At 43.3% G+C, this 25499-nt stretch overlaps 2 protein-coding genes across 3 annotated transcripts; both read left to right on the plus strand.

Moving 5' to 3' along the window:
• Nucleotides 1–826: 826 nt before the first annotated feature.
• Nucleotides 827–9344, plus strand: SRD5A3 (steroid 5 alpha-reductase 3). 2 transcript variants are annotated; one of them, XM_054825126.1, is made up of 5 exons: nt 827–1607; nt 4091–4242; nt 4653–4850; nt 7319–7441; nt 7953–9344. In XM_054825126.1, exons 1-5 carry the CDS (start codon nt 1378–1380, stop codon nt 8210–8212), a joined length of 963 nt encoding a protein of 320 aa, XP_054681101.1. In that variant the 5' UTR covers nt 827–1377; the 3' UTR covers nt 8213–9344. The 2 variants fall into 2 exon arrangements, with proteins under 2 accessions (XP_054681101.1, XP_054681102.1); XM_054825127.1 differs by having other exon boundaries at nt 832–1607; nt 4091–4246; nt 4660–4850; nt 7953–9338.
• Nucleotides 9345–10119: 775 nt separating this feature from the next.
• On the plus strand, nt 10120–21265 carry TMEM165 (transmembrane protein 165). The gene is made up of 6 exons (XM_054824991.1): nt 10120–10406; nt 11888–12113; nt 14675–14850; nt 15711–15893; nt 18763–18868; nt 20339–21265. The coding sequence occupies exons 1-6, from the start codon at nt 10239–10241 to the stop codon at nt 20413–20415; spliced, it is 936 nt and encodes a 311-aa protein (XP_054680966.1). The 5' UTR covers nt 10120–10238; the 3' UTR covers nt 20416–21265.
• The last annotated feature ends 4234 nt before the right edge of the window (nt 21266–25499 follow it).

Genomic DNA, 25499 nt, shown 5'->3' on the forward strand with positions numbered 1-25499 from the left:
GTTTAGGAAAGTATATTCGTAAAATTTTAAAATTTTCTTTCAATCAAGCCTGATCTACAAAAAAAAAAAAAAGTAAAAATATTATATGTGTTTGGTACCTGGTTGGGATACAAATACAATGCTTATGACATAATTCCATCCCTAATGAGAAAAAGTCAGCAATACCTTTAAAGATACCATGGGAGGTACCACTATAAAGGCAGCCACACCGGGCGTTGTGGAAGCACATCCATATCAACAGAAGTTCCTCGTGAAGTCAAAAACCTGTGTGTAGTTCAGGCCTGAATCTCAGTGAGCTGCAAGGTGGTGGCCATTGCTTTCTTCTCTTCATCTATTGATTTCAGGATGGTTTGAAGCAGCACCAAAAACTAATAAAATTAGGTTGTTTTGTATTTAAAGACTTAATGTAGTCCAACTATTTTTCCCCTGAGAATGCTTAGAGTCTTATTTTACTCTAAATCATTAATAAATAGTAGCATAACTGCCCACACTAAACATCATTACTTTTCTTATATATATTATGAAAAAATTTGAAATATCTTTCAGTCTCTTCTCGGAGGCAGTGAGTCAGATAATTGACTCAGTGCTACTTGGCCAGATAAGCCAACACCTGAATGCCTGTCAAGAAAACACTCGTGTGTCTCTTAGGAAGGGAAGGCTTGTCCCACATCCCTGCATGCACGCAAGAGGGAGGCGGGCAGGGCATGTTTCACTGGGGGGGGCGGGGGGCAGAGGGAACCGTCTCCCTTTGGTGCCAGGCTGGTTTGGCTCCTTGATTTCTGAGGGCAAAAGGAAGGCAAAGAAAGGCTTTCCCTTCTTGTCATGACAAAACCTGTCAAAATTCTGAATATGGGATCCCGCAGACATGTAACGCAAAGGAGACAGCTGACGGGTAAGCACGCAACTGAGACGAGCCCCGAAAAGGGAACTCGGTGCGATTACGGCAGCTGCAGGGGAGCTGTTTCTGGCTTACCGGAGGAGACCACGGCGTAACCAGCGGGTTTGTCTCCCCGCGGCGCCGTTAAACCTGCCGCAGCTTCCCTGCCGCCTCCGGGTCTAAACGAAAAGACACGACGGTGACAGCGCAAACGTGGCAAGACGCACAAGGCAACGTTACAAACGCAGGTTCCCCCGCCCAGCGCCGTTTTGGGCGCCCGCTGCAGGGACGGAGCGCAGCGACCGCGACTCCCGCATCGCCCGGCTGCTGCCGGTCCCCCGCGGCTCACCCGCGCCCCGGACGAGCGGGCGCTTTTCCCAACAGCTGGAAGAAGAGGAGGAAGCGGAAGAGGAAGCGCCGCCACCGGGCCCCGGCCGCCCTCCGCGGCGGTGGGCGGAGCGGAGGGGAGGGGAGCGGGGCAGGCCGGGCCGGGGCCGGCCATGCCGGGGGTGCTGGTCGCCGCCTGGGCCTTGCTGGCAGCCGCCTTCCTGGCGGCGCTGCTGCTGCTGCTGCTGCTGCTGCGGCGGGCTCCGGTGCGGCGGCCTGGCCACGGCGACGGCTTTTCCGGCGTCGTCTCCGGCCTCTTCCAGGATCTCATCCGCTACGGGAAGACGAAGCGCGGCTGCGGGCAGCGCCCGGCCTGGCTGCGCCTCCTCCAGGTGCCCAAGAGGTGAGGGGGCGGCTCGGCGGGCTGCGCTCCTCCGTGCGGGGCAGCCTCCGGCCGCCAGTTCTCTTCCTTGAGTGCTGCGTGCCTTACGTCACAGCAGCGTAGGAATAGCTATATGTGCGTTTCAGTTAATTCAGCTGAAGATGCAGAAAATAAATAGCATACGTCAATAGAATTGCGTATTTATATAGAGTTCGGCTCAGGTGTTTTTGCAGAAGTGTTACTGTGTTTTTACAGATGTGGAACCGCGGAGCTTAGAGACTGGGATCATAGAGTCCCTATGTTCCAAATTGGAACGAAAGCCTAATCCCTGGCACCCCAGTCCCATGCAGCATCTGCAAAACAAACCTTCCTGGAAAACACAGGTCAGGGACCTGGGAATATGGATTCCTGAGTGTAACTGTGACTGTGCAAATATAGTGCGGGTTTACCGCCTTAAACCGATTCTTAGCTGTCATTTTCTTCCTTTGAGATTGATTTTTACAAAAGAGACTTGGGACACTAATAACAGCATGTTAACTTAACGATCTGGACCCTGTGTGAAGTTTCTAATAAGGCAAAAGAACCGCTGTGTTACCCAAACGCATCTCTTAATAGATGTTTAATAGGATAAAAGAGGGAAAAGAGAGGGGGGGAAAATATGGCTTTCTATATGTTACTAGGATTTTGGTCAATCAAGATTCATGACTAGAACTAGGCTTTGACTTGAACACAGGCATGACAGGATCTTGCAACGCCAGCAGGATAGGACTGGGAGGCTACTTAACCCAAAGATTCACTCGCCCCCAATGTAGCAATCTTGTTATCACTGATGCATTGTATATATGTAGCTTTGAAACCAAATGTTGAAACAAAGTTTTGTGACACAGCATGTTATTCATGGAAAGGTTGTACTGTAGTATCTTGGCCATCAGACTTCTGGTTACAGAAAATACCCAGGGATGTGTTTAAGCTCTGTGGTACCCTCTGCAAATATAAGGGCTTGTAAAGGCTTTGTGTTAATTGCAGCATACTGCAAAGTGCCACATTCTTAAGGTAGGTTCTCGTTCAAGTTGACCTTTCTCCAACAGAAGTTTCCCATCACCTGGTCTTAGGGCGGATGGTGTCTGAAGAACGTGGCTTTGTCAGGGAATTGGTCTTGAGCTGTCAGCATCTACAAAGCGATTCTGTTACTCAAGTAGTAAACCTGTAACCCTGCTAGCTGAAAGAATAGAGAAGATCCTAAAGGTAGCCGTTGAGGCATTTTCTATTTCCATTCATCCGTGTCTTGTTTCCAAACAAGCATTGTATTTTCACTAGCCTGGGCTTGTTTTTAACTTTCCTGTTCCATCTTGTCAAATGTTATGATTTGTTTTGGGTCGGTTTGGCAAATAGTGAACATTCCTCTCCTTGAAGGATGACACATGTACTTACTGCAATGCTGGATCGCTCTGTAGGTCAGGTACATCACCAGTGTAACTGGGATTACTAGAAGCTCGCAGGGCATGTCTCTGCTAAGCTGGCAGGGCTTGTTTGTGTGCTGGTAGCAAAAAGCAACGCGTGTGGAGAAAGTTCTCTGGCAAGTGATGAGACAGAAGTCTACTGAGTAACAGGACAGTGGGGAAGGAGCTTGAAACTCGGAGGTGGCAATGAGTTTTTATCAATATACAAGTTCTGTTTGTCTTCTATGCAGAAAATAAGGGAGAGGGGCTAAATTTTACTTCTGCTGTTGCAAATTAGCAGAGCAAATGGTTCTGTCTCTGCTTGGTAGGAGATGGAACCAAGGAGGAGAAGTGATTGTCTGAAGGGGCTACCAAACTAATGGGCAAGGTGCTCTGGAGCATGCAGGGATGCTCGCTACCTCTGTAGTTCCGGCTTGGCCTCTCTGTTGCTGTTGAGATGCCCAAGCTGCTTTGGGAGGGGGTCCCTTTATTTGGTTTCGCTACGCAAGAGTGTTGTACCCCTGTAAATTATAAAGAAAAAGTTGTGCACACCATGATTAGTTGTAAGCATTGAGGAATACCTTTGCAATGTGTGGTTTACTCTTTCTCCTCTTTAGTGCAGCAATGATTAGTAAGGTAAGCTAAGTTAGAGGTTATTCCAGGCAGCATTTCTCTGGGGGAAGAAGGCGTTAGGGTTATTCATGCTTGGTACCACTGGAGTCATAGAATCATAGAATGGTTTGGGTTGGAAGGGACCTCAAAGCCCATCTAGTTCCAACCCCCCTGCCATGGGCAGGGACACCCTCCACTAGACCAGGTTGCCCAAAGCCCCATCCAGCCTGGCCTTGAACACTTCCAGGGATGGGGCATCCACAGCTTCTCTGGGCAACCTGTTCCAGTGCCTCACCACTCTAACAGTAAAGAATTTCTTCCCAAGTCCCAAGTTCTCCACTTATTGATGTGGGGACCAAAAGGGAATGTACCATCAAGCAAGCATGTCCTGCAGTTACATTTCCAACTAAGGAATGATGACAACATTAATGAAGACCCTTTCTGTTCCCACAGGTGGTTTACTCACTTTTATGTGGTTTCTGTGCTCTGGAATGGCTTTCTGCTGATCTGGCTTTTCCGAGCTGAGTTCCTCGGAGGGTCACTCCCATCATGCATTCAGTATGTGCACCGTGTTCTTGGCAGAGATTCTCAGAGTGAGGACACAGGCAAGTATTCCAGCTATTATGATGCAGCCATATAAATATTAGAAAGCTGCACTGCCATCCTGTGCTGAATTTGTATTCTTCAAGTGCTACTTCATCAGCTGCTTTTAAACTAGGCTCCAAGCAAATTTCCTGGAATACCAAGTCCTTTTGTCATTCAAGGTAGAAATCATTCTGATTTACAGATATGATGGCTTTCAGCAGTCCTTTTAGCGGAAAGGGCCATTAGCACCTTCTACAAGTAATCTTGCTGTGGTCAGCAGTGCCTCACATGTACAGGTATTTTCTCCAGTGCTCAGTTAATTTAAAATGAGGGTAAAATTTTGCTGTGGGGAAAAAATAGCCTTTTTGAAGCACTGTTGGGGTTAAATTGTTCCCATCTGTCTCAAAGTTGCTATTTTTTTATCTGCCAGCAGATAGTGAGCACTTCTCTGCGCTCCTGGTTCTTCTGCTGCTTTGGCTGCATAGCTGTCGAAGACTTGCAGAATGCCTTTGGACCAGTGTCTTTTCCAACGGCGTCATTCATATCGTGCAGTATTGCTTTGGACTTGCTTACTACATTACCATTGGCTCAACTGTACTATGTCAAGTGCCTACTAACGTCAGGAATGGTAAGCACCTGCTTAGTTATTACCAAAGATGTGGTTTTGCACCCATTTGTTTCCATCGTGGCAAATGGTTTCATAGAGGGCTGTTTGTGTGAGAAGTGTGTTAACTGATGAGACGTAAAAATACTTACTGGCGTAGTTCAAAGTAACGATGTTTTAGTATATCACATAATCAACCAGCATTGTACACAGACACACAGAGACTGACACACACCTTGATGTTAACCATCGCTGTTATTTCCTGAAAGACATCTCGCATAGATACTTTACCGATCAGTTTTGCATTGAGATACATATGCTTTATGAAGGACAGTAACAGGTACCAGTTCTCAAATGCCACTATGCAACTTCACTTCTTAAACTGGAGTTTGGTTTTTGCCTTAAGCTTTCCTGTAAGGTGAGTCTGCAAGGCTGTCTTGGCCACCTCCTTTGTTTTCCATTGAGAACTCGTGACTGCTCTGCCTTGCATCAGTCATAGAATCATAGAATCGTTTTTGTTGGAAAAGACCTTTAAGATCATCAAGTCCAACTGTTAACCTAGCACTGCCAATTCCACCACTAAACCATGTCCCTAAGCACCACATCTACACATCTATTAAATACCTCCAGGGATGGTGATTCAACCACTTCCCTGCCCAGCCTGTTCCAATGACTGACAACCCTTTCAGTGAAGAAATTTTTCTTAATATCCAATCTAAATCTCCCTGGTGCAACTTGAGGCCATTTCCTCTTGTCCTATCACTTGTTACTTGGGAGAAGAGACTAACACACACCTCACTACAGCCTCCTTTCAGGTAGTTGTAGAGAGCGATAAGGTCTCCCCTTAGCCTCCTTTTCTCCAGGCTAAACAACCGCAGTTCCCTCAGCTGCTCCTCATAAGACTTGTGCTCTAGACCCTTCGCCAGCTTCGTTGCCCTTCTCTGGACACGCTCCAGCACCTCAATGTCTTTCTGGTAGTGAGGGGCCCAAAACTGAACACAGCACTCGAGGTGCGGCCTCACCAGTGCCGAGTACAGGGGCACGATCACTCCCCTACTCCTGCTGGCCACACTATTTCTGATACAAGCCAGGATGCTGTTGGCCTTCGTGGCCACCTGGGCACACTGCTGGCTCATATTCAGCTGGGTGTCGACCAGCACACCCAGGTCCTTTTCCGCCAGGCAGCTTTCCAGCCACTCTTCCCCAAGCCTGTAGCGTTGCCTGGGGTTGTTGTGACCCAGGTGCAGGACCCAGCGCTTGGCCTTGTTGAACCTCATACAGTTGGCCTTGGCCCATCGATCCAGCCTGTCCAGATCCCTCTGTAGAGCCTTCCTACCCTCAAGCAGATCAATACTCCCGCTGAACTTGGTGTTGTCTGCAAACTGACTGAGGGTGCACTTGATCCCCTTGTCATTGATAAAGATGTTAAAGAGCACTGGCCCCAGTACTGAGCCCTGGGGAACACCGCTTGTGACTGGACGCCAACTGGATTTAACTCCGTTCACCACAATTCTTTGGGTGTAGCCATCCAGCCAGTTTTTTACCCAGCGAAGCATACGCCTGTCAAAGCCATGAGCAGCCGGTTTCTTCAGGAGAATGTTGTGGGAAACAGTGTCAAAGGCTTTACTAAAGTCCAGGTAGACAACATCCAGTCAGTCTCTTCTTTCCCTTGGTACTGTAATGTCTCTGTTAATACAGCAGAAATTTGAATTATATGACTTGTTTCTGCCAACACATTCTACTGAGTCTCACAACTGAGCTGCTGTTCCCCTGCACAGATGAACCATAAGCTGGTTGTAACACTTCTATGACTAATTTTTGTAAAGCGTGATTACCAAGCATGTAACTTCAGTGAAGTTTTTAACCACTTCCAACCACATCCGCTCTAGTTTAATGCAGTGATTTTTAAAAAAGAACCTTCAGATCTCCTATGTGTAGATAAAACTTTTTTCTTCCTGGACCTGTCTTCTACTTCTCACATCTTGTAGATTCTTAGAGATGGTGTATTGGCTTGTACATTGGCAATCATCCTTAATACAGTTAACATATTTTGAAGGCCTAAATGGTTCAGACTGTGCGTGTGTGTAGGTGTATGTATGTACATATGTATCTCATTGTGAACAAGACAAACAACTGTGTACTTATGTGTTGACCTGAGCCATGACAACATCTTTAATTAGGATGATAAGGATTACAAACAGTGTTGAATATCGAGGTCTTAGACTATCAGTTATGTATCAGTTGTACATCATGCTATACCTCAAGCTCCTGGATTAAAAACTAGATATTTTTAGTATAGAGTGGTTAAGGGATATGAGCTACCAGCCAAGCACTTAAATGATGCAGGATTTAAAAGCATCTTTTAAGGGATTAGAGGCTCACTACTAGAAATTTGTAAGACAGTAACGTTTAAAAAAATGCATACTATGTTTTGGGATGATGCTTGGGAAGGTATTTCCTGGCTGTATATTAACAAAATGTATTTCATTCAGGAAAAGAGCTTTCTGTGCAGATCTGCTGGTATCACATTGTAGGAGTTACGATGTACATTTGGGCCTCTCTTCACCAACACAAATGTCTTGTGATTCTAGCGAATCTTAGAAAAAGTAAATCGGGTAAGATGTTTCATTTCTGCCGACCATTTAGTAATTTTTTCCTGGTTGTTTCAATAGGCTTCAGTAGCTTCTAATACCTTAACACGAGTATTTTTTAGTTCCTGTAAAACTTTCAGTAGATTAAATGGGGCTGTTTGGAAAGGAGATTGGATGGCTGAATATGCGGTGGGTGTGTCTGTGTCTGTATGTATAGTTTTATAGAACTTAAAATGAAAGTCTAGCTTCTAGTATCCTAAGGGCAGATACATGCTAATGCTTAGGACTTGTGCCACTCCTTGGGGACCTCGCTTCTGTCTCCATGCCGGCCAAAAATAGGTTTCCTTACTCGATTTGCGCAAACAGCCAGAGGTGGCATCTTATTTCATTAAGAAGTGCAAAGCTGCCAGATCAGATGGAGGTGGATGATGAGATGATAATTTTAATGAGCATGTTGCTCTGTAATTGTGAGTATAAGATAAAAGTTTGTTTAATGCACATTGTTCTCAACTAATTTCTTTCCATTTGCTTGCAGGAAAGGTCATAAGTCTGAGCCACAGTGTACCTTTCGGAGACTGGTTTGAGAGAGTTTCTTGCCCTCATTATTTTGCAGAGCTCCTCATATATGTATCTATGGCCATCGTGCTTGGATTTCACAATGTGACGTGGTGGTGTGTAGTGATGTATGTTCTTTTTAACCAGGCACTGGCTGCTGTTTTGTGTCATGAGTTCTATCAGAAAAACTTCAGCTCCTACCCAAAGCATCGAAAAGCATTTATACCCTTTGTTTTTTAGAATATTTCTTCTAAAGTATCTTTAATGCAAACTGGGAAGTGTTTTCTATAAGGGAATAAGAGATTTACGGTTTATTAAAGCCAAGGTAAAATCTCACATTTTCTTTAATTCTACCTTAAAAGCTCATAATGATAATCTCATCCATGTTAACAAGTTACATAGGGAAATGTAAGGTCTCTGCGTATCATAGAAGCTAAACAAAGGTTTACTGAAGACCTCAGTTCAAACTGAAGAGATGCTAATTAGCTTTTTTCTGTTTTATAATTATGCCTAAAACACTTGCTGTTGTGCAGCAAGCCCAAATACATATATGTGAAAACTCCTTAGTGAAGGGAGGGTGCAGGGAATCATTTGAACTACTGTATTTCATGCCTTGTCTAACATTTAAGCACATTTTTTCCTACTCTCTTTTCTTTGGATCACTTCAGAGGGAGGCAGATTGTGTATTGTCTTTCTGTGCTTCCCTGTTGATAATTAAAACCAGCCACTGCTTTATAAATGCAAGCACAAAAACCGGTGGAGAAGGCTGCGGTGGAGGAATGACTCATACTCAGCAGTGGAGATAAACAGGCCTATTCTCTGCATTATCTCTTCTGCACCAAAGTGGATTCGCTCATTGATGAAAACTCCTTGTTTATTCCTAAACTGGGAAGATCATGGAAGGTTCTCTGTCTAGAGAGACAGTAGGAGAGAATTTCAAGAAAATTAACATTCTTGGTTATGATTCTGTTGTCCTTATAGCGGGTTATTGGAATCTGTTGTGTGTTAGAGGGGGCAGTTACGCTGGATGACTGTAACGAGGACTACAGTGGTTTTTAAACAGCCTGTCAGAGTAGATGTAACGAACTGCCAAGGCAGAGAACACACAGCAACTGGTACCTGACAAGCATTGCAAAGGAATTCTTTACTGGGGAGATGATGGCACTCAGCACAGAGGGGTTTTGCACTTAACTATTGAATATTTTGGTTCTTTTCATGATACTGGAGTGAATGATCAGATTGCATGATACAGCATATGGATGCTGGTGTTTCAGTGTGTTTTCTACTTATGTACATATATTATTTTGTATATGAGAACTTTTATATACTGAATTATATCTTATGAATTATCTAATTAAAACAATTTATTACACCTTCTAGTTCCATTTCGTGCAATTTTTCAAAATTGAGCTGTGTATTTGCAACACACGAGCAATTACTTGGCACAAAACGTTGTGCCTCGCTTTGCTGTCGCCACCCTCTCTCCATCGACGCTTCCGTAGCCTCGGTTCACCGTGGAACACAAACGACCCTGTCTTGGGACCGCATCTTTCCATGTTATTTTTATTTAGTGATTCCTGGGAGGCTCCTTGAGCCTGCCTCCACGCAACTCCTGGTTTACGGGTGGTTTTGGTCCTGTTTCCCAGACCGTTCATTGCTTTTTGGGGAACACGTTCCTATCCCTGCCCTGGGGTGCACGGCCTTCCCCGGGGAGAGCACGGGGGTGGACGGCTGCTTTGTACTTGGGCTTTTAGAAACCTGGATGTACCCAGGCTATTTCTATGCCATCTTTTTTTTGGCCTTCTTACGCAGCCGTTTTGCTTTCCGTCCCTCCGCGCCGTTTCCCCGCCTGTAGGCAACTCCCGACGAAAGAGAGATGTGCCTCGACTCGCCCGCTCCTCCGGGAAAGCCGCACAGCCGCCCTGCCCGTCCCCTCTGGACGGCGGGAACCGGAGAAGGGGTTAGATACCAGCGCCTGGGGCTCACCCCGACCGCCGCGCACCGACCCCGGTACTCGCACACCATCGCGCCAGGGCCGCGAGTCCCCCGCCCGTTCCGGCGGGGCGGGGCGAAGCGGAAGGCGGGGCGTCCGTCAGCGGCGGCCGCAGCCAATCGGCGTGAGGCTGCCGCCCCCCCCCCCCATTCCGGGCCGGGCCGTTGCAGGAAGCGGTTGAGGGACGGTTGCGGGGCCGCGCGGCTGGGGCGCTGCTGGCAGGGCGATGACGCGGCGCCTTTAAGAGGGGCCTCGCCACCGCGCTCGGCCGCCATGGGCTCGTCGCCGTCCCCGCCGCTCCTCCCGCGGGCCGCCGCGTTGTTGTTGGCGGCGTCGCTGCTGCTGACGGTCCCGGCGGGGCTGCGCGCCGCTCCGGAGGAAGAGCCCGGAAGGAAGAAGGAGCCACCGCCGGCGGCGCAGGGTGCCGAACCCCGGGCTGAGGTGAGGTGAGGCGAGGCGAGGCGGGGCTGCGCCGGGCCGCGCTGGTTGCCAGCGCTCCCCGCCTCAGCCGGGGGGCGGGAGCGGCCCGGTCGCCCCCCGCGGCAGCTCCGGACCGGTGGGGCGGATCCGGCCTGCGGGGCTCCTCGCCTTTCAGAGGCCCTCGGACTCCTAAATTCCTCACTTTCAGCAGAAGAGGGCAAAGCTGCAGGGCTCCGCACTTTAGGTGGCCCTAAAATGGGCATAAAAAATGGGTTGATGCTTTTATTTCACCAGCTAAATGTTTTTGTGTCCCGCTTGCCTGTATGCTGAGGGGGCGAACTGACCTCTCCAGGTCTTCCTCACAGAAGCAGATGAAAGCAGGCTTTGTTACGACTCAAAACCTGCCGGATTTACCTCAGTATTTAAGATTAATTTCTTTGCGTTAAAACTTTTAAAAAGGTGTTCTTGGTTAGGGGATTCTAGTGCCGGGAGATCACACATAGGGATGCAAAAATTATTAACATATGGCTTGATGTAGCACGTAAAGCATGCCAAGTTTTAAACACTGAACTCCCAAAATTTACAGCACTGCTAAAGGTGAAAGAGTTGTGGGAAGTCACTTTATAACATATAGAATGTGGAAACTTTTAAATATCAAAGCCAAAAACTTACAGCACTGCTAAAAGTGGAATGCTGGGAAGTCACCGTCTTAAAACACGTTGCAATCTGTCTCTGCTGGTAGATGTGCTGAAACAAGCTTTCTTAGCCTTCTCTGGTCAAGCATGTGAACATTGACTTCCTTGGTTTGCTTTTGACTGTAGGTATCTTAATCTCTGTAAAAGTAAACACTTTGGTGAATAAGTGAGATCTGGAGTGTGCTGGTCCGGTTTGACTGCTGGAAAGTCTTAAAGCTAGTTTTCAACAAAAGTAGAGCATGTACAAAAAAAGCTGATGAAAACTTACATGAAATGTTAATGCGACTGAGCTGCAAAGATTCTGCAAGGGAAGAAAGTGATTCTGACCATTTTTGAAAGGACTTTGTATTTCTCCTAAGCTGTCCTAGTTGCCCAGTTTTAGTTTGAAGAGTGTAATTCCTAATATTTATATCAGAAAATTGCTTGTTTCGTCGAGGTCATAAAGTAAATAGCCAGGGATTGTAAAGACAGCAATATTAGAGTTGAACTAAAGCAGCTTTCCCCATGTTTTGTTGTAATAGTTGTTCTCACGTTCTAGTAATAGCGCGCCTGGTAAAGTACTGCTTTAATAATCAGTGCACGATCTGATCTTCTTGCGAAGTGCCTAAGTAGCAATTTGAGGTAGGTGGCAGCCAGTAGCTAGTTAATGATCATTAATGCTGTGTGAGAGGTGTATACTTAAAATGTCACACTGTGCTGTATGATATGACAGGACAAATATAAGGTTCAGTACTTCTGTGAACTAACTATTCAAGCCTAATTAACTAGTGAATTTTTTGTTGTTGTTTTTTTCTCTCCCCCTTACAGAAAGGGTCCTCATCGATTGCTCCAGTTCACATTGTCAATGATGAGTCAGCTGACAAGACTAATTTGGGCTTTATTCATGCATTTGTGGCTGCTATATCAGTCATCATCGTATCAGAACTTGGGGATAAGACCTTCTTCATTGCAGCCATCATGGCAATGCGGTACAACCGTTTGACTGTACTGGCTGGTGCTATGCTTGCCTTGGGACTGATGACGTGTTTATCAGGTTAGCACTCTTTTTGTTTTGCGTTTTAAAATGTGCTGGGTATGTATCAGTAAATCTTAATTGAAATTAAAATGAAGGTAATAGGTATATGCAGTTTTCTGTTTTGAGGAGAGTGTGAAGGTTTTCCTGGGGACCATGGCTCAGATTGAATATTTAGCCTTTTACCTGTAATGAGGTGTTTGTGTTCCCTAGACCGCAATATGAATTTAAGTAAGAGGAATGGAATTGGGAGCCTAAGCACTTCCTTTGATTTTTGGGCCACTAGTTTCCTTTTTATTTTTAGCTCCTGTTAAATTAGCATGCCTAAAGGGAGTGTGGGAATGAGTTCTCTCTTTCTTCCTAAGGTGAAAGATTCTTAATATGATGATAAATTTGCCTCATCAGACTTGTATCCCTGTACATGTAGCTGTTCGGGTTTGTGCTGAGAGCTGCGTAAGTGGAAGATGGCATTATGCTCTGATCCTTTGGGGTGGGTGGTATTGGCAGAGCCAAGAGCAGGGGGGGAAGTGAGGTGTCAGGTGGCACTTGAGGAACCTGTAGCTGTGGGTGCTTACATAGCCATGATTGTAAAATAGAGCAGCCTTCAGGGATATCAGATGCAGCATAAATTTTGTTGTATGGATGCTCATTTCTAACCATGCCCACTTCAGAAATAATTGAAATAGTGTTCATTGGTTTATATACACTCGAGACAGCCAATTAACTGACTTCAGGTTTCTTGGGCAGTGTTTCTATGAATGGTTTTTGAATGTGTACCTATTGCTATATATATATAGCTGCCATTGTTATTGCAATCTTGGAGCAGTTTTCATTTATAGCATTGTATAAGTTTCTTCTATTACTTACTTAATATAACCATCTTTGTTGCTTCTGCCACTTCTGCACTGATTGCTTCATTTAATGTTATTTAGTACCACAAGTGATGCACTGTTCTGTAAATCTTGCAACCTCTTTTCTCCTGGCCATTACAGCTCTCCCATTTTCTATACTAAGTCTTTCTTCAAATCTTTCTTGATGCTTTTTCATAAAAACTTTCTTTTCTGCTTTATCCCCTGGTTTAGAGGTTCCCAACTATTTATTCCTTTTCAGAAAGGAGCCTTTTTTTTTTTCTTTCTTAATTTCTCCCCTCTCTCCACTGCCCTTGTTTTATACAAGCTGTGTCTGGAAATTCCCGTGGTTTTTGCCCACCTTGATTTGATGAAATTGTGCTCACTTAAACTCACTGGCTCCAATTAATCACTGCTTGGGGTGTTTTTTTCAAGCTGTGCTTAAGAGACAGTTCTACCCTTATGACAAAATAAGCTGCCTTATCATTCTGATTATTTCATGATTTCTATGCTTGTATATGCAAGTAATGCTAAAAAAAAAATAACTTTTTGTGCAGTGTCTTGCATTGCTTCAGTATTTTCAGTCTTAAAAAAGTTTAGTTTAACTCCTTTTTTATTCAGCTGTGCAACTAATACTGTTACTTAGATAAGTATGTGCCATGTTTTCTAATAGTACAGCCTGATTAATTTTGGTCTTATAGTCTTCCTTTTGATAGTGGCAGTGTGGATTAATTTCCAGGTTATGTAGTAGCTTCTGAGTGCATTGTTCAACTAAGGAAGTGTACGCAAGAAAACACACATGGTCATATGCTTCTTTTTAGCTAATTGCATGTGGAGTAAAACAACAGAGACAGTTGTGAGTGCATGCTCCAAGCAGCCTTGAATATTTAGTGTGGAGTTTTAATTACCTCTTATTTATACAGGCCTTTTTTGTCCAAAAATGCTAACTAGTCTTACTTTGTGAAGAAGCAAGTACTTTGTCCTGGACACATATTTCTTCTTTGAGAACTAGTTTTGGCTTAGTTTGATCGCCTTCGATACCCATAAAAGTAGATGCACCATGGAGGTAACTTTTTGGTCTTTTATTTAAAAGCACTGATCCCACTCAAAGGAAGATCAAAGTTGGTCACCTTGTGTGTTTCTGGGGAGTGTGGGAGAGAAGGTAATAGTAATGTGCAGGTATTTGCACTTGGCAAAAGAACACAGACATGGATTCCTGCAGGTGAATGATTTGTGGGTATGTCTAGTAGATTTAACTTGTAGAAAATCTTAATTCTAACTTTGATAAATGAAATGATTGGAAAGAGATGCTATCCAACACGTAGTCATATATAACAGTAGAATTTAACTGGTATACATGGTGACTAATCTGACATGATTACAGATGATAGTTCCATGGCATGCTTGGAGAAAGGCAGGACTTGCGTAGTCCTTGATGAGAAAGATAATGTTGTGTTTGGACTGGCCCTTGGGAATGACAGCACATCAACTTTGTGGTGTGTCTTGTCTGTGTATTAATGGACTTCAGTCTCTGGTATGACCAGTAGTGGTTGGAGTTTCTAGAGTGGTGTTGTCTTGGAAAAAAAAATTATAAACCAAATGAAAGATGGAATATTTATTTATTTGTGGATATTTGAATTGCAGAGTTTGCTAGCAGGCATTTCTTAGATATGGGGAAAACAATTATGATCCTCAGGCTTATTTTTTTAAATGATGTATTTGTTTTCTTTTCAGTTTTGTTTGGCTATGCCACCACAGTTATTCCTCGTGTGTACACATACTATGTGTCAACGGCACTGTTTGCAATTTTTGGCATCCGAATGCTTCGGGAAGGCTTGAAAATGAGTCCAGATGAGGGTCAGGAAGAGCTGGAGGAAGTTCAAGCAGAAATTAAAAAAAAAGACGAGGAAGTAAGTCATAAACTTTCTGATGAAGTAGTTACAGCCATGAAGCTGCAGAATGGCACTGTCATGTTTGAGGTGTTGGGCTGTGTCTATGATTGATAGTTTGACACAGAAAATGCGTGGTAAATGGGACAGAAGTGGCCCCTGGAGGCTATTTCAACAGGTGATTCCAGTTCTGTAGCAAGCCTGGCTTCTCAGGAGAAAAGGAACTTTCTCCAGAGAGTCCTTTTTTTTTTTTTTTTTTTTTTTTTTAAATGCATTACTAACAGAGAGGACATCAACAGTTTACTCTTGCCTCTGTTTTTTGGGGTTTTTTTATGGTCAGGCAGAATATTTTTGAGGTTTGTAGTGTTGCAGCAAAGGTCTCTGTTATAATAACTTTCTAAATATACTGGTCCACTTATAAGGAATAATGTGGAGTATTAATCTTATTTCTTTTAAGATTTTTTTTTATTAATTTTATGAAATCCTAATTTGAGAACCACTGTTTGGCAAGAGAGGGATCCTTGCTTTAAAAATAGGAGGAAATCTGTGGTTAGAAACCAGGTGTCATTCCTACTGAAACTGCTGTGTCAGTGCAAGCAGTACAAGATGGACATTAACTGGAGATGAGAGGTGATAACAAGTGTATGTATCTGTGTATATGTACACACACGTATGTGTGTGCATATAGGTAGCTAGATTTCTAAAATGGTGTCTAATATAAATAATACATTGATAATGCAGCAATCAGTGGCAAGTAACATTCCGGATACTAAATGGCTAGCTTTACTGTTTAAGTATTTCGTTTGGGTTGTTTAGATGACATTTCTAATCTTACGGTCATTTGTTCTGTTCGTTTGTTTTTTTTCCCTTGTCCTCCACAGCTTCAGAGAACTAAACTGTTAAATGGGCCAGGAGATGTGGAATCAGGGCCAGGCACCACTATACCTCAGAAGAAGTGGCTACATTTTATTTCTCCAATCTTTGTTCAAGCTTTTACTTTAACGTTTTTAGCAGAATGGGGTGATCGTTCCCAATTAACAACCATAGTCTTGGCTGCCAGAGAGGTGAGTGGTGCAGAATGCCCGTTGTTCTTTTGCCCTGTTCGGGTTGCCCGCAGAGAAGCGGGAGAGACAGAATACTCTTGCAAGAGGTATCAGGTTCACACCTGCTGCCTTGCTGTGCCTTACTCAGTGTTACAGCTGTGCTGAGACCTGAAAATAAATGCACCAAAGCTCTGTGTAGTATTAAAGCTATTGTTACATGATTGGGACTGCACAGGCATTTCTGGAAATAGTTGGTTTATATCATGTAGCTGAATACAATTGTTTTTTTGTTACAGTGTTGAGAGATCTTGCAGAACAGATGTTTCTTTGATCTGTGTGGTCATACAGTTTTAAAAAGTAGCTTTAAAAAGAGACCTTCATCCCAGCGAACTTAAAGGTGTTAAGAAGATAGTTCTTTTTAAAAATTTAAGTGAATATGGTACAGTGCATAGAACTAATATAAACTCTAAATGGCTGTGTGGTAATACTGTACCTGAAATGATATTCAGCATCATGATTGAAATGTATATAGCTATTATATTTAAAGGAAAATTAAGGCTTATAGTCAACCTCTTAATAAACATAAGTAGCTTCCCTGTGCTTTTTCATGCACTGAATTAACTTACATTTTTTCCCTAGGACCCAATGCTTCTTCCAGTGCACTTTCAGACCTTCCCTAGGAATAAATCAGGGCTGTGTAATGAAGGAGGGTATAATCTGCAGGAACCTCTTGTCTCTATTACAGTGTAGGAAAGGTGCTTAGAGCTAACAAGGCAGGGAACAGTAGGACGAGAGAATGATCTCATTGTTCAGGCAGTTACATGCCATCCTGGAAAATGATGAATCGTTACTGCCTCTGCCCGAGTTCTTATGTGGTGGTAGGCAAGTTGCTTAAGTTCATCTTTTCACAGGTGGTTGTTGACTTCTGGTTTGCATTTTCTGAGTGTCCCATTAGGAAGTGTCCGTCAGGCACTCTGGTCTGGTTTGTGAACTGCTGAGCATTGCAGCTAAAGGCTGTGGGATGTTATGCCTTTAGCATGTGAAGTGTTTGTGTAAGTGCTAGAAAAACAAATACTAGAAAAAATGAATTGAAGATGTCTTGATCATGGCTTTCAAAATCAGTGAATTGTTATGATCTGGATCTTATTTCATTTTATCTTTTTTGTTTTATGGTCCTTTGTTTCATAATATATTCACATAAATCCTTGTCTGTGAAGTACTAAGATACATAGCAGGAGCATTACAGAAATGCTGATGAGGAAAGAAATTATCTTTATATGGAGATTTGAGCTGTGTGGTAAGTTGGCTGTGACCTCACATTCCTCAGTGAAAAGAAAACAAAATACTACATGACTGTTCATTAAGTGAGTAGTTTCCATTCTATCATAACAATCAAACAAGGCTCCTTTGGCGGGGGGGGGAAGGGTGATAATTTGATTGTCTCATACACCAAGGGAATGAATTAAGTCTGTCTTCAGGAACCTAGTCCTGACAACAGTCCTTAAGGACTTGATTTTACACCTTAGTAGTTTACTGTGTATAAGGATTGCTCATCTGTTTAAGGAAACAGAGAAGGAAACTCTCTAGTGTCCTACTAGACTGGCTTTGCCTCAGCTGTTGCGTCTGAGCACTTCTGCTTCTGGAGACGCTATGCTGAGGGAAGCCATAGTAACTTGTTACCTTCCACGGACAGCTCTAGGGAATGGGCTGCGGGGTGAGATCCACCCTCTGCCATTGGGGCTGTACAGGGAACTGCTGACCGCAGGGAAATGGAGATTTCCAGGAACTTTGGGTCCTGATCCTGGAGGCAAGCGTGTTCTGCTGGCACAGCCCTGCTTCCCACCTTTGCTGCTTGGTGGTTTTCTACCTGTCCTCTGCTTGGTGCTCACCACCTTTTCTCGCTGGCTTGTGGTTTTGGTTCTTTTGGCCAGTCAGTGTTGTCTTTTCTTCATACCATATCATTTCTTAGACAGTTTTGCTGTTAGAGATTTCATGCATTCCTCATGTTACGGCAGCAGCTTTTTTTTCCTCTTGGAGCTGAAAGTCTCACTTAAAGACATGCAGGGGACTCAACTCCGCTTTCCCTCATTAATCTTTGTCCAGCAGAAAGTCACGCTCCTACCTTGCCTTTGTTATCAGTCACTAAAAGATTGTTTTCTGTTTCTAATGCTGAAGTCTTCAGTTTTATGAGGTGTTCAATACATATGCTACCCTTAACTGTCTAATTTGTAAGTAGATCTGAGAAACCTCTTTACATAGTTGAGTTGTTAATGTATTGAGTAGCTGCTTGTTATGCAGTGATGTGAAAGCTGTCATTGGCAATAAACTTTGAAAACAGTTTATTATCCGATGGACTTGAATTCTTTCATACTTCCCTCTTTGGGTGATTGGGGGGGGCAGAGTGTAGAGCATAGCTTGTGAAGCTGGACAAAGGAGTCAGAATGTTTTAGTTGCTGAAAGTTTTCATTTGCAGTTCATGGACTTATTTTTTCTCTTTTTTATAATTAGGTTGGTGTTCTTCCAGCTGATGCATATTGTGTTTCTCAACAGCTGCCACCTTCCCTCTAGAGGTTGTTTAATTGTTTAACTATAGCAGAGTGATTTCTGGATCTATATTTAACAACTTGAAGATGCTTCTTGGTTGAAGCATGCCATGTGATCCTATATTAGTCAGGTTTAGATTTGAGTCTGTCTTGCTAGCTGATGTGTGCTGTTACTGGCCTTTAAGGCACTGATGGATAGCAGAGCAAACACCAGAGAGCATCTTCCACGCTTGACAGTGTGCAGCCAGGGGATTAAGCAGATCATGGCAGGAGGTTGTCGTAGGACTGATGGGTTTTCAATTGTGCTGATGTTTCCCTTCTGTGTGTTTTCTTTTTTTTTTCCTCAGGACCCCTATGGTGTGGCGGTAGGAGGAACAGTGGGACATTGCCTATGCACTGGCTTAGCAGTTATTGGAGGGAGAATGATAGCACAAAAAATTTCTGTTAGGACTGGTAAGTGAAAACTCACTTCAACCAAAAAAAATGTGTTAATGCTGGTAATGGTGGTGGTGTAAATGACTACATGCTTGGGAACAGTGTTTCTCAAAACTTTTGGAAAACCCAAACCCTTTTTTTAATCTGTTTCCCTCCTCTCCTCTCACCAGCCCTGTAGTCATGGCAGTTGTAGCCCTCTCGTGGGGGTGACCCTGTGCTGTTCCCAGGGCTGTGTGTCCCTCCTGCCAGGCAGAGTCTGAGCATATGCTACCACCCTGCACAGGGTGCATCTAAGGGGGCTGCCATTACTTGAACTTAACAGTTTACTGACTCTGATGCAAGGAATCAAAATGGGTATTGTAGGTCCAGGTTTAAAGATGGAGCTTCACTATTAGCTAGCTTGCGGGAGACCAGAGAAAGGAAATAGAGTATCTTGAATAGTCGGTCTTTGCTGTTCGACAGTGGATAATAGAAATTCTGTTGCAATTCTGTGTGCAGACCTTAAGGTGAGCAAGCGACCTGCATACTTAAAAGTTATGCTAGCCATATAAAAGCTACTCTGTGTGTGGCATAAATGTTTTGTGGGTTTTTTTTTTTTTCAATCATACCTGCTATCTGTAAGAGGAAGGACCAGTAAGGTTACATTGAGTTGTTTGGTTTTCCTTAGATTAGGTTGCAGCTTGCTTCAGCTGTCAGTCCTGTGATGTAGTGAGATTTCTTGCTCCCAGGAAGGATTCTGTGAAGCTGCTGCCTATAAATGTTCATTCAGAATATTTGTTCTGTAGCTGCAGAGGTTGTAAAAAACCAACTTTACTGCAGAAAATAAAACGTGCATTCTGTTGTGTTTCTTTGCCAAGGAAATTGGTGACAAAGTGCTAATCTAACAATGATTTAATATGCTCCTAATAAGCTGAATGTGGATCTTCAGCCACAGGAACAGCCTTATTAAGTTAGACCAAAGAGCACGCTAGCCCCTTAGTTTGTGTGGAGAAGAGTAGGAGAACATATACGGGGGTGCTTTCCTGGAATACTGTCCCAGCCTCTAGCAGATAGTGGCCATTGCAAGCAATTAATGGTGATGATACTGTCTCTTTCAATATAGTTACCTAAACTGTGCAAAAAATGCTAATTAGTACATCACTCTTATCTGATGGCTTGCTCCAGCGTGAGAATATTGTATCTTATTTTCCCCCGTACGGCCAAATATTCAACAGCAGGTGTCAACCTCAGTTTTTATACTAGCTAAAATCGTAAGAGTAAAACAAAGCCTCCTTCTAAGGACTGGCATATATTCTGGTAGATGCAGTTAGACAGTGGGATGGCACATGGGCATCCTGACACTGAGCCAGAAATATCCACTGTTTGCAGCATAAATTTTAAAGTAAGGTTATTCGGGAATTGGACATTAAAAATAAAATTTGTAATGTGTTGTGGAAGATATTTAACTTTCAGTTTCTAATTTCTTTTTGGTTTGTGTTTTCTTTTCAGTGACAATTATAGGAGGCATCGTCTTCTTAGCATTTGCATTTTCTGCACTATTTATAAGTCCAGACTCTGGTTTTTAAAATTTTTCATCGCTGCAGAAGAACAAGGATTGGAAGCATCAAGCAGCTATCCTTGTGCATTTTTGTATATAATGTACAGAATTATAGTTAAAGAAGCACTGAAGATGAGACACTGAACTTTTTATAGCAAATGATTCATGGGACTGACACATTTATGGACAGCTTCTGCAGTGGAGATCTGCTTATTGGCTGGTTTGTTTATTCTGTGGTGCCTGCTCTCTTGGTGGGATTTGCGTGGTTTTCTTGCTTGCTGGACCTGGCTCAGCTGAGTTTTGAGGATCTACTCTCCTAAGTATTGAGGCTTCCTCTTCTCTTCCTCTGTTACACATGGCCACCTTTCCTGTTTCTTGAAGAGCTGATTCGTAAGGCTTCTCGAAGCAGACAGTGTCTTGTTCCATGTTGCTCAACAGATGGTGTTAAGGAGAAAACTGCTGGCTCCCACCTCCAAGGACTTCGGTTCCAGGGTGTACCTGAGGCTGGATCATCTAAGCAACAAGAAACCTGGGAGCAGTTCCTGTACCATTCAGTGGCTGAGCCACCGACAGAGAATTTTGTAAACTTAATTTAGAGGGAAAACTTCTTAATCAGGGATTTTTATCAGGAAATTGATGTGTGGTGATTAACAACCTACCATGTTCAATATGCAATCTGTCTGGAGCTACTGTTATTTGACTTTTTTTTTTTTAATTTTGAAATATTAAAGTATATGGAAAGTAATAGTCCAGTTTAACAACATTCCGTTCCCAGGATTGAACAATAATGGAATTCTTAGATTTAGATGTGTTCCTGTTTTTCTTTTTAGGAATAGAAATGTAATCCGGAAGAATATTAATAAAACATAGTATCTCCATTTGAGTTTTTTTCAGTATTGTTTTTGATGGTTCCCATAATTCCTGCCACAAAGGTTTACCTAGTGGTTATGTACTTAAAGTGAGGAAAGTGTGTGGGTTTTTTTTTTTTTTTTTACTAAATTTATTTTGGACACTGATAAATGCCAGTGTTATAAAGACTTTGAAAATGTTGACCACTGAAGATATGTGGGTTGCAGTAATACATGCTTTTCTCTGCTCTTCAGTGATGACTTGAATTCTGAGTAATGGCTTAAATAACCCACTAGGATTACTCAGTAGCAGTCTTGTGAAATAGAAGTTACGGTTTCTAATATTCTGAAGCTGTCTGTTATTGAAGCTGAAGTAATACAGAGCATTATGAATTTGACCATTCCATTTGTAGCTCACAAACAGAGCTGTCCCTAATCCCTCTGAGTTTTCTCTGCCCAGAAAACCCTTGAGAGTGCATTTCTGAAACTCTAAGCAGCAGCACAATTGGTACATGTTGTGCACAGCAGTATGAAAACAGGCTGCAAACATTTCAGGCTCCAGATCTAAATGTTCATGTCTTGGCCTGAAGGAAGGGTGCTGCTTAAAGCTGTTTTGATATGAAAACCATTAGGATCAACAGAAATATGAAGCTATTTAATGTGGTGTTTGTACAAGCTAGTGTGAAGTTGCAGAACAAATACCTGCAACTGCCACATTTATATTTTACTACTACAAACTTACGTGATGCTTTTGACCAGTGACAGCAAGGTATTTGGCTGCTCTCTAATGCTAGCTTGGCAGGTGGGAGTTAGTTTGAATAGTGGGCTCACTTTTGGTCTCTTTTTTTTTTTTTTTTTTTTTTTTTAAAGCACAAACATTGACCTATCCTTGGAAACCTATTATAAAATTAGATGAAATTTTAGTAAAAGCTTTGAAAGGTGCTCTAGTAGTTGCTGCTAGTTACAGTGACTCAATGTTGTCAAGTGCCTGGTGGAATTTTTCACGATTTAAAGAATGTAGTCAGGATGTAACTAAAGCCCATTGAAGGTGGTGGAGGACTCCACTGACGTATTTTTAGCAGTGCTGTGGCTGTAGTGACGTGGTGTCCTTCTGCAGCAGCTCCTGTGGCTGGTGCAGGAGTTGGGGCTTTAGCAGCTTTCATCATACTTCTGTCTAGTGCATTGCTGTCAGAGAGCTGTGTGGCACTATTTGCTCTCCAAATACCTGGGTACTTGAGATATAGGTAATATCTTAATGAGTGTGTGTGTGTACATACAAATATATACCTGTGAAGTGTCTTACTCTTAGGGTGTGTTTGCATCAAAAACTTCCAGATTTTGTTAAAGCTTTTCTTTTGCCTGTACTTTTCTTAAAGTAATGGGTCTTAGTTGAAGAGGGGGGTCTGTTGGTGGTCAGAAACACATTTGAGGAGACTACGTGAGCTGGGTCACTGGCCCTGGGCTAAACCACCCTGTGCAGGAGATGTTGAGGGCAGAAAGTGAGAAAATCTGGACTGATAGAAGATAGGACAAGGGCTAATGGCTTTAAGCTGAAAGAAAGTAAATTTAGATTAGATATAAGGATGAAATTCTTTACTGTGAGAGTGGTGAGGCACTGGAACAGGTTGCCCAGGGAAGCTGTGGATGCCCCATCCCTGGAAGTGTTCAAGGCCAGGTTGGATGGGGCTTTGGGCAACCTGGTCTAGTGGAGGGTGTCCCTGCCCATGGCAGGGGGGTTGGAACTAGATGGGCTTTGAGGTCTTTTCCAACCAAAACCATTCTGTGATGCTGCAGTGACTGGGATGCCCTTCGCACTCAGAGCAGGGGGAGCTGACAGCGAGTGTTCTGCTGGTTGAGATGCTGGTGCACATGAGTAATAATTCATCCCCTGCCCCTCTTCCCCACTGTGCCCAAAGTGGAATTTACTGATCTCTTAGTGAGAGAATCTCTTCTCTCTCTATTTTTCCTTACACCAGGAGATAAAAGGGAACCATGGGGCATGTCTGAACTGTGCGGTTCAATGTGCTCATGTGTTGTACCTTCATCTAGCTTCTTCCTTCAAAATCCCCAAGGAGCTGGAATGTGTTTAACAGCAGAGCTGGGCACACGGACTGGTGAGGCAACGTGTCCCATGTGGCTTTATAAATGCTTCTGGCCTGAGGCATTACACATTACCTATAGCTACTTTACCAGATAGTAGAGCTTTTGGGGAAGGAGCTGGTTGGTGCATTAGCCAGGCAAGGCCTGGCTTCGCAGGAAGAAAATACAGAAAAAGTTTAAATACTAGTGCTCTTTCTCTTTTTAATGGAGGTAGGTTTGGGGGTTTGTCTTGCCTTTCAGACTATGAAAGAAACACTGAAGGTAACAAGCTGAAGTTTTAATTGCCACAGGCCTATGCAATTTCTTGTTCTTTTGTAGCTAGAGAATGTGAAATACAGCGTGTGAGCGTTCCAGCCTTGAAGGGAAGGCTCTGCAAGTCGCTGTGCCTGCAACACAGGAAATAATAGGCAACTGTCTGCCACAGGTTTCCCATCTGTCCTGCAGCTCTCCCTGCTGGGGTGAGATGCAGCTGACTGCAGTCACTGCCAAAAGAACCCCCCAAAGCTGCATTTAAAGCAGGAATTTGCATCTCTGACTGCATGTGCACACAGCCAAGGTTTAAAAGAGCATGCTGCCTGCAGCTGCTCATTTCCAGGCAACAGAAACAAAACGGAGGCAATGGTCAGTTCCACTGGGCTGAAAAACACCTCATGTCAACTGCAGCATTTAAAATAAGAAAAGCTTCTGCTTGTTATTTCTGAAAGTGCCTATTCCCAATCCTTGGGTCAAGCCTGTCTCATCACACCCTATCTAGCAAAGTGCAGTAAGCAAAGATTAAGGTGAACCTGTAATCTTGATCCTGCCAGGACAAAGTTTTTCAAAGGAAACCGATTGAACCAAAGTACAGATCCGGGTCACAAGCAAGCCTGGCCCTCCTGGGGCAGCACAAGGTAAACATATATATATATATATATATATATATATATAAAAAAATTTTGAGATGTATTGGTCAAATCCCAAGGCTGGAAACTTGGAGGTGAAGGAGAGGGGCTGTATTCATGGGGTGAAGGCTTCCCCTCACAGCACCTCCAGCCTGGGGCAGTGGCTGGAACGCTGCCACTGTACTCGCATGTTGGTTCATGCAGCCCTTTCTAGAAAGGGGTTGGTGGTTGAGCCTACCCATGTGTTAGTCCCAGATACTGTGTATTAAAAAAAAAATCTTTGATTTTTAATTAAGAGGATCAGGTGGTTTCATCCTAACATAACCTGAATTATTCTTAATTTCCAGAGATGTGGACATAATGATGTAATGGCACTTGCTGTAATGACATGGCATTTTTCCATAGGTGACCTCACACAGCCCTTGAAGTCAGTGCCCTTGGCAAGTTCCAGCTACAGACTTTTTTGCTAATGTCGATACAGGTTACATTTATCCCGTAACCTTTTCCGTGCGTATGTGGCATCCACTATAGATGCATATTTCTTCTGGATTATTTATTTCCCAAGTGAAAGAGGCTGCCAAGGGTCTGACAGTGATAGAGAGCACGTGTGCTACAAAGATACAAAGACACTGGAAACTTTTGTTCTTTTTATACATTGCCCTGAAACAGCGGAAATCTTCTGGAATTTATATCACTAATGCCTGAGACTCAAAAGTGCCACTAACCTTTGGCTCGCTAATCTTTACAAGCACTTAACAGTTGCATTCTCATATAAGTATGGCTTTTGTTTCCAAGTTTGCACAACAGCAAATGCTATTGAACAGCATTGCTTCAGGTGTGTCAGCAGTTACAATTACAGCTCTTCTTCTTGATAAGTTTATGGAAAAATATATTGATATTTCCAAAGTTCATATTAAGAAAACTGATAATCTTGCTACATGCTATCAGTCTTATCACTGGCAGCTGTTGACAGGTTGTAACTACAACTGTTGCACTTCTACAGCCACTTTTGTTGTGACTCCTGGGGCACAGGGGGCTCGTGGCATCTAGAAGTAGCATGCAACTTGCACAAGTATTTCATTCCCAAAGGCAAAAGCTCAGTACCTTCATATGGGCATCAGCATGATACTACAGAAAGAAAAGAATCATTTATCATTTTCTCCAGGCTTTCCTTCCCTCCCCCTTTTCCTCAAACATTTAATTTAATTTCAGATTAGTAGATTGTTATTATTGGCATTCACACTTTGATCAGGGCAAAAGGACCAGACAGCCCTGGCAGGTTA

Source organism: Grus americana, chromosome 4 (assembly GCF_028858705.1).
Source record: "Grus americana isolate bGruAme1 chromosome 4, bGruAme1.mat, whole genome shotgun sequence".
Classification (NCBI taxonomy): Eukaryota; Metazoa; Chordata; class Aves; order Gruiformes; family Gruidae; genus Grus; species Grus americana.

What these genes read in the sequence shown, in the direction of transcription:
- TMEM165 (XM_054824991.1), top strand. Translation starts at nt 10,239, where the DNA reads ATGGGCTCGTCGCCGTCCCCGCCGCTCCTCCCGCGGGCCGCCGCGTTG. An exon ending in ACTGATGACGTGTTTATCAG is followed by an intron (nt 12,114 to 14,674) that starts GTTAGCACTCTT and finishes TTTTCTTTTCAG; the next exon opens with TTTTGTTTGGCTATGCCACC. An exon ending in TAGTCTTGGCTGCCAGAGAG is followed by an intron (nt 15,894 to 18,762) that starts GTGAGTGGTGCA and finishes TTTTTTCCTCAG; the next exon opens with GACCCCTATGGTGTGGCGGT.
- SRD5A3 (XM_054825126.1), top strand. Translation starts at nt 1,378, where the DNA reads ATGCCGGGGGTGCTGGTCGCCGCCTGGGCCTTGCTGGCAGCCGCCTTC. An exon ending in GCCTACTAACGTCAGGAATG is followed by an intron (nt 4,851 to 7,318) that starts GTAAGCACCTGC and finishes TATTTCATTCAG; the next exon opens with GAAAAGAGCTTTCTGTGCAG. An exon ending in TCTTAGAAAAAGTAAATCGG is followed by an intron (nt 7,442 to 7,952) that starts GTAAGATGTTTC and finishes ATTTGCTTGCAG; the next exon opens with GAAAGGTCATAAGTCTGAGC.